Source organism: Lasioglossum baleicum, unplaced genomic scaffold, assembly GCF_051020765.1.
Source record: "Lasioglossum baleicum unplaced genomic scaffold, iyLasBale1 scaffold0065, whole genome shotgun sequence".
Classification (NCBI taxonomy): Eukaryota; Metazoa; Arthropoda; class Insecta; order Hymenoptera; family Halictidae; genus Lasioglossum; species Lasioglossum baleicum.
Window position 1 is genome coordinate 345,238 of NW_027469125.1, and position 8,265 is coordinate 353,502.

General features: G+C 48.3%; 1 protein-coding gene across 1 annotated transcript; it reads right to left on the reverse strand.

Annotated features, from left to right (window-relative positions):
* Positions 1–1,793: 1,793 nt before the first annotated feature.
* LOC143219742 (uncharacterized) lies at positions 1,794–8,011 on the reverse strand. The gene is made up of 5 exons (XM_076445622.1): positions 7,883–8,011; positions 7,551–7,623; positions 2,917–7,033; positions 2,628–2,632; positions 1,794–2,521 (listed from the first exon to the last, which is right to left on the reverse strand). The coding sequence occupies exons 1-5, from the start codon at positions 8,009–8,011 to the stop codon at positions 1,794–1,796; spliced, it is 5,052 nt and encodes a 1,683-aa protein (XP_076301737.1).
* Between the last annotated feature and the right edge of the window lie 254 nt (positions 8,012–8,265).

Genomic DNA, 8,265 nt, shown 5'->3' on the forward strand with positions numbered 1-8,265 from the left:
GTCGTAGGCTTGTGTGACGGTCTTTCGAAGCACTTGTATTCCTGAATTTCGCGCGGCACCTTCAGTGCCTGGCGCCCGAACATTGCGTAAAAGACCTCGAGGACCGACAAGCCTACGCACAATTTTTGTCCCGGGTGGACCACGTTTCGCGCGGCCGAACGCGGCCCGGCGGTATCGCTTGCAAATACCCGGAGTTGCTGCCGTTTCTCCACGAAACGATAGACAACGTGATACCACTCACAAAAAACCACTTCTAAGATAAATAATTTAGATGAAAGCAATAGTGGTTACGAGTCAAATTCAGATTCAGATTTACCAAGTTCTGCTAAAAAGATAAAAAAATCATATAAGCAAAAATTCAAAGCAGAATGGTTGCAAGATACCATTCTTAAATCGTGGATTAGTTCAGATAAAAATAAAGGACAGACTGCTTATTGCAAATTTTGTAACATAAGTATTAATGGCAGTAAAAGTTTAATGATTCGTCATTCAAACACTCCAAAACACAAGCAGAATGTAGAATCGAAAAAAAGGACACCAAGTATAATGTCATCGCTTACATCCAGTTCCAAATACCAGTCGGACAAACAAGCAGTGCCGTAACGAGGGTATGAAGCGCCTGTGGCAAAGTGTCTAATTTGCGCCTCCCCGTAACACAATAATGACAAAAAATTTTAATGTAACAAATTCAATTTGACTAAATGCAATATATTAGATACTAATAACTTCATCAAAATGAGTTGCCTGTACATACAATAATGTATTTGTTAAGGTATGTATATGAATAAATAATCAATAACCTAAATAAGATCCAATTTTTATTCATATTCAATGACGACAAAATAAAAGAAATACAAAACATAGGTATTTTTAAAATGATATAGGTAATAAAAACATAAAACAGTTCAGCATATTTTATAACGTGATTTTTCTCGCTTTTTCATTTGCAAACACATCTATTATATCGTCATAATTTAATGTTTTGGCAATATCTTTCTCAATTGATATTATAGACTTGTTTGTTAATCGTTCTTGTCCAATAGAAGAACGAAGGTGTTCAGGAACCCGGGACTATTTGAGGTTGGGGAGTGGACTGTATGGATAGGTGTTTTGTCGGATCGGGTTTGAACACTGAAGGGAGTTCGGAAAGGGAAATCGTATGAAAAGTGTGAGCGAAGTGATCTGGGAAAGAGGCCAATCAGACACAACCGTATGTAGCTCCGGTAAAACTTTCGTTTATTGCAACAATCGCGAAACGAAACTGGATGCAATCACGACGTAGTGGCACGATCGACGGTAAACGAAACAATGTAGGATGACCGGCAACGTAATGATTGCGGACAAAGAATAATGGGCGCGATTGCGTAACGTCTGGATCAGTTGAGCGTTCGAAAGATTCTCCGCGACCAGGTAAACCGCATGATTAACGGTGGTTCTCGGTAATCACGTGATCATGCTTCACGAGCGCGATACCGGGAATCGCCAAAAACACGGACGTCGCGTACCGCGGGTTGGCAGGAGCGCAAATCCTGGGTACGGGTAACGCGGGGGGCTATCGAGGACGGTATCGCTCGACTTCTACATCTTAAAACTAACTTATTCTAAGCTGAATGTCAATATCCACTGCCGCCCGCCGTCAACGGTCGGCGATACACGCTGGGATGTATATACACAAAGATCGCCCAAAAACACGGCGTATCGCGAGTCGCGGGCTAGACAGATGCGTCATTGCTTATATCTATTTATATACACTATATACATATATACATGGCCTCTGTTTACCTCGGTACGGTTTAAGAGCTGCTATCGATGGGTTGCGCATCATCGCGCAACGGACAAGGCTGTTCGGACGGGAGGTCCATCGGTAATATACACAATTTGACGATGGGTCGCTTATATTCAGATTGCGCGGTTTTCACCGTCACAACACGCACGATGCCGTCATCGCCGGGATGACACGCGACGACGCGGCCGAGTTCCCATTTGCATGGGGGGAGATTAGCATGCCGTAATAAAACTAATTGCCCGACGACAATATTGGGCTTTTGAGTTTTCCACTTAACTCGTTGTTGGAGACCCTGCATATAATCTTGCGACCATCGTTGCCAAAAACTTTCCATCATTTGTTGCAATAATTGCCAACGCGAGAGACGTGATTCTTTTATGTCGAGCAGAGATGGAGTAGGAACTGCTGTGAGGGCTGACCCAATCAGAAAATGTCCCGGAGTCAGGGCACAATAGTCGTCAAAACTCTCGGAGACTGCTGCGAGTGGACGCGAATTCAAACATGCTTCGACTTGGCACAGCACAGTCGTTAATTCTTCGAAGGTCAACGTGTGGGCTCCAACAACTCGTTTAATGTGGTACTTCACGCTACGCACGCCCGCTTCCCACAATCCTCCAAAATGAGGGGCGGAAGGTGGAGTAAAGTGCCACGTGACACGATCGAGCGCTAATCGATTAAGCGTTGTAGGATCACGAGTGGCTGCACGAAACGCAGTCGTGAGCTCGCTGTCAGCGCCTGTGAACGTTGTGCCGTTATCAGAATAAATATCATTCGGAATGCCGCGTCGCGAACAAAACCTATTATACGCTGCCAGAAACGCATCCGACGAATAATCACTTACGAGTTCTAAGTGAATGGCCTTTACGACCATACATACAAAGAGGGCAATATAAGATTTGCGAGACTGACGCCCGCGGCCGGGTGATGTGCGGGTTTGAATTGGGCCGGCATAATCGAGACCGCAGTGTAAAAACGCTCGAGCCGAACGCGTAACTCGAAAGTCCGGTAATTCGCCCATCAATACATTTTGTGACGCGGCCTTTTCGCGTGCGCATCTGACGCATTTATGAAGGATATTTCGGACTGTGGGACGCGCTCGCAAAATCCAATATTCGTGGCGGAGGACGCACATCGTGAGCTGCGATCCAGCGTGAAGGGCGCGCAGATGAGCGTGAACAATGATGAGCGTCAAGGTTGGGTGTGATTTTAATATGATCGGATGCTTTTCTTGTTCCGATAACTTGGCGTTTTTTAAGCGTCCGCCAACTCGAATTAAGTTGTCCTCGTCTAGATATGGATTAAGGGAGAGGATAGAGCTGGTTTTGTTGAGCGGACGTTGGTTACGAAGAGCATGCATCTCCTCCGGAAAAAGATCGCGTTGCATTTCTCGGAGCCAAAATATTTTGGCTGATTGAATCTCCGACGCATCGAGGGCTTGTCGTACGAAGTTTGAAGTCACCCCGGGCTGTTTTCGAGTGCGTGCAACGAATCGACAAATGTACGCGCTGACTTTTAATAATTTTGGCCACGACGAGAACCGATCCCTTAACTCCCATGGCGTACGAGCGTGGCAAATGTTAACCTGAATGGTTGGACGTTCCTCGGTGAGCGCGTCAGCTGGAGAAACGGGAAAATTGGGAGGCCATTGGTCGTTTGCTTGGTGCAACCACGAAGGGCCTGTCCACCAAAGGTTGTGAGGCAATAATTGCGACGGAAGCAGGCCGCGAGATGCACAATCGGCGGGATTCTCGTCAGTCGGTACATGGCGCCAAGTGGCATCGGGCAGAGTGGTCTCGATTTGAGCCACCCGATTCGCAACGAACGTTTTCCATTTTGACGCGGGTTGTCGCAACCAACACAGCGTGATGGTCGAGTCTGTCCAACAATAACACGGGATGTTATCCGGCAGCTCGTGCAGTGATTTTCGCACAAAGACGACGAGATGTGTAAGGAGAAGGGCGGCCGAAAGTTCGAGCCGTGGAACAGTCAATGGTTTGACTGGAGCTACTTTTGATTTGGCGGCGAGTAGCGATACTATGACGTGACCGGAGGGATTAATAAGGCGCAGATACACTGTAGCGGCATACGCCAAGGTAGATGCATCGGCGAACCCATGTAATTCACAGGAGCCGAAGTTTACAGTCTGGTGCGTCCAGCGAGAAATTGAGAGAGAATTAAGCATTGGCAATTCTAATCGATATTTCTCCCAGCGTTCGAGAAGAACTGGAGGAAGTGGGGAGTCCCAACTGCATTTCTGCAACCACATCTGTTGCATGAGAATTTTTGCATATACTGTAGTGGGAGTGACCCATCCTAATGGGTCGAAAATGCGAGCAATGGTTGACAGGACCGTCCGTTTGGTGCACGCGGGATCAGGAGGAAGGGTGACTTTGAAGCGGAAGGCGTCGATTTCGGGATTCCACGCGACACCCAGGACCTTGACAGTGTCATCGCAGTGCAACACTTTCTCCTGGACGATTCCACAATCATGAGGACTAATATCCATCAGCAAATGCGGAGCGTTGCTCGTCCACTTATGCAACCGGAACTGTGCTCTGCTGAGCAGTGCGATCAATTGATTTCGAGTCTCGATTAACGTGGCTTCATCGAACGCTCCGAAGACACAATCGTCCACGTACAGGTGGTGTTGAAGAATGCGCGTGGCTAATGGGAATTGGCGCCCTTCGTCCTCTATAAGTTGTTGTAGGACTCGAAGAGCGAGAAAGGGGGCCGGAGATGTGCCGTAAGTCACGGTCAGCAGCTGATAGTGGCCCATGGGCTCCAACGGGGACGACCGCCACAGGATACGCTGATAGTCAACGTCTTGCGGATCCACCAGTATTTGGCGGTACATTTTGGTGATATCGGACGTTAATACGTACCGATATTGTCGGCACCGAAGAATTATGGTCGGAAGATCGGTTTGTAGCTTGGGTCCGATCAACAAATGGTCATTCAACGAAGTTCCGTTGCTAGTGAGGCTGGACGCATTAAATACAACACGAAGGTGTGTTGTTGCGCTGCTCTCGCGTATCACCGCGTGATGCGGAATATACACGGCGCGGGGGGCGTCGATACTCGACGGAGGGAGCTTGCGCATATGCCCAAGCTGCAGGTACTCGCGTAAGAAATCATCGTACTCGGCATAGAGTGCGGGTTTCGATTGTAATCGAATTTCTAACTTCGTGAGCATTCGCTCGGCGATTCGATACGAGTACCCGATTTCGATTGGAGGGTTTCGTTTGAAGGGTAAACGAACGACATAACGACCGGACGAGTCACGCCTATGCGTATTGCGAAAATGATTTTCACATTGTCGTTCATCGTCCGTGAAATGAGAGCTAGTCGGGATCTCCTCAATCTCCCAGAAACGACGAAGCTCGAGATCAAGCGAGTCGGACGGGGAGCAGTGATAGGTTGGGACAACTGAACTACTTGAGAGATCGTTCGAGCCGGCGGGTCCAGACAAAAACCATCCGAATATTGAATTTTGCGCTGTCGGCTCGTACGTCGATCCAGCACGGAGTCCATCTAATAATATGGAACCGTATAGATCCGCTCCTATGATTATGTCAATAGGATCGGAACTCGTGGGGTTTTCATCGGCTAGATCGAGATCGCGTGTATTATGCCACGAGACTGTCTGGTGACTTCGGCCAGGGACGTATCGCGTTAGTGAGGGTAAGATCAACGCGGTGGTTGATAGGGTCGAGCCGGTGCCGCGCTTGGATTTTATATTTATTGTCGCCGCATGTCGTGCATTAATGGCGCGATTTCCAATGCCGGTAATAGCGATGGAGACGCGGCGCCGGGGTACTCGTAATCGGTGCGCGAGCGATTCCGTCATCAAAGTGGTGGAGGAACCTTGGTCGAGCAGGGCTCGTACACATTCATCCTGACCGGCGACGGAGGTCACGATGACCCACGCTGTAGCAAGCAAAATTCGAGGAGTGGCGAACGATGTATTAGACGTTACAAGGGACGCAATCTGGTTACTCGCCGAAGGACGAGAATCAGGCGTTGATTTTACAGTTTGCCCAGCTAAACCGGAGGGTGGTGAGTCAAAATGCAAGAGGGTGTGATGTCGGCGTCCGCAGTTTTGACACGCGTACTTGCTGGGGCAAGCAGTGACGGTATGTTTTTGACTCAGACAATTCAAACAGCGCCGCTCACCTTTCACAAACTCAAACCGTTGCGATGTTGTTTTGGATTTAAACAGCGGACACGCGTTTAAGAGATGTTCGGTTTTGCATAGCGAACATACCAAGGGCGCGTCACGAGGACGCGACAAACGGTTGGAGGTCGCGACGTGAGTTTGAACGACTCGCTTCGATTGTTTTGGAATCGACTGGAGAGCGCCGAGCGCGCGAATTCGCGTCGCGATGAATTTATCGAGCTCGGCATATGTCGGATAGTCGGTGGATTCGCCCAACTTTAATTCCCACGCCTTGCGAGATGATCTATCTAATCGCGATACTAACAAATACACGATCATATCGTCCCACGTATCGACAGGGCGTTCTAAATTCCGTAAAGCTTGAAGCGTTTTGTGGGCTTTATCTCGAAGGGATCTGAGCTCGCTCGCGTCCGAAGCGTGCGGAAGAGAATAGAGCGTTTTCAAATGCTCTTGAATTAAATCGCGTTTATTATCGAAACGCTGAACTAATGTATCCCACGCGATCTTAAAATTGGCGTCCGTAACCGGGAGGTTACAGATTAGGTTTTCCGCTTCGCCTTTCACGCACGAATTAAGATGATGAAGTCGTTTAACGTCGGACAACGATTCATCATTAATGATAAGGGACGTGAACTTATCTCGGAAACTTTCCCACTTGGTGGGTTCTCCGGAGAACGTCGGTAGGCCGATGCGGGGAAGATCGCTGCGTGACTGGGCTGCGGCAGGCATCGTTGGAGCCGACGAGGTTGGACCGGACTTTTGCAGCTTGTCGATGTGGTCGGCAATGAAATCTGCGGCTACGTGGTACTCATCCTCGCAGAGGCTGAACTGCTCGTCTTTGAAATAGGCGACCTTCTCGGCTCCTTCGAGTCGTCGAAAGGCTTGGAGGCGCCGATCAATTTCCCGACATTGGGCATAGGCATCCTTCAGGAACTCCAAGCGTTGTTGTAGTTTGGCCACGGTGAAGTTGTTTTGTCCCATCTTCTTCACATTGGGAAGGACACGAACGAGAGATCTCATGGCGGCTTCCTGTTCCAACATCACGTCTTCAAATTTGGCGGCCATCTTCTCTTCGTCAAAACGTTCCCACGTTACTTATTCACGATTTTCACTGTATCCGGCTCGAAGGACCAAAATGTTCAGGAACCCGGGACTATTTGAGGTTGGGGAGTGGACTGTATGGATAGGTGTTTTGTCGGATCGGGTTTGAACACTGAAGGGAGTTCGGAAAGGGAAATCGTATGAAAAGTGTGAGCGAAGTGATCTGGGAAAGAGGCCAATCAGACACAACCGTATGTAGCTCCGGTAAAACTTTCGTTTATTGCAACAATCGCGAAACGAAACTGGATGCAATCACGACGTAGTGGCACGATCGACGGTAAACGAAACAATGTAGGATGACCGGCAACGTAATGATTGCGGACAAAGAATAATGGGCGCGATTGCGTAACGTCTGGATCAGTTGAGCGTTCGAAAGATTCTCCGCGACCAGGTAAACCGCATGATTAACGGTGGTTCTCGGTAATCACGTGATCATGCTTCACGAGCGCGATACCGGGAATCGCCAAAAACACGGACGTCGCGTACCGCGGGTTGGCAGGAGCGCAAATCCTGGGTACGGGTAACGCGGGGGGCTATCGAGGACGGTATCGCTCGACTTCTACATCTTAAAACTAACTTATTCTAAGCTGAATCCTAAACAGAAGGTATTTTACAATTTTTAATTTGCTAAACGAACGTTCGCAGGAAGCTGTTGTTACAGGCATTATTATGAAAATTCTTAATGCTATGTCTAGATTTGGATACGCGTTTTGTAATGAGAGTTCGTAATTTTTTTGCAAGATTTGAAAAGCGTCCATATACTCTAAATTTTCAAAAATTTCCATGGTTTGATATTTGAAACTCTCAATTCCACATACAAATTCTGGAGCATCTAAGTCGCTATTATATTTCAATGCTAGGTCTGTTGCACATCGTTTGTAACGAGTCTGGTTTGTCGGTGGCCGGTTTCCTCGCGTTCGTGCTCCTCTAGGAGCACCTATGGTCATGCTCCTATAGGAGAGTAAACGGCGCGAGAAACGGGATCGGTACGGGATTAAATAATTTGTAACGTTCCCGTACAGTTAGCACGGTGAACGTTCCTTTACACCGACAGCACCATAGCGCTGTCTCTCTCGCTCCACCAGCCGAGCGCACCCTTCTTTCTCACACCGGCAGTACCATAGCGCTGTCCCTGTCACTCACCAAGTGCACCCCTCAAATCACACCCGCATTAATACGCTACCTGCACCTAGGTGGCCTT

Coding starts and splice junctions, on each gene's coding strand:
- LOC143219742 (XM_076445622.1), bottom strand. CDS start 8,011: ATGACCATAGGTGCTCCTAGAGGAGCACGAACGCGAGGAAACCGGCCA. Junction 7,624..7,882: donor ACTTAGATGCTCCAGAATTT/GTATGTGGAATT, acceptor TTTAAGATGTAG/AAGTCGAGCGATACCGTCCT. Junction 7,034..7,550: donor TGCGCTCCTGCCAACCCGCG/GTACGCGACGTC, acceptor GTTTTGACGAAG/AGAAGATGGCCGCCAAATTT.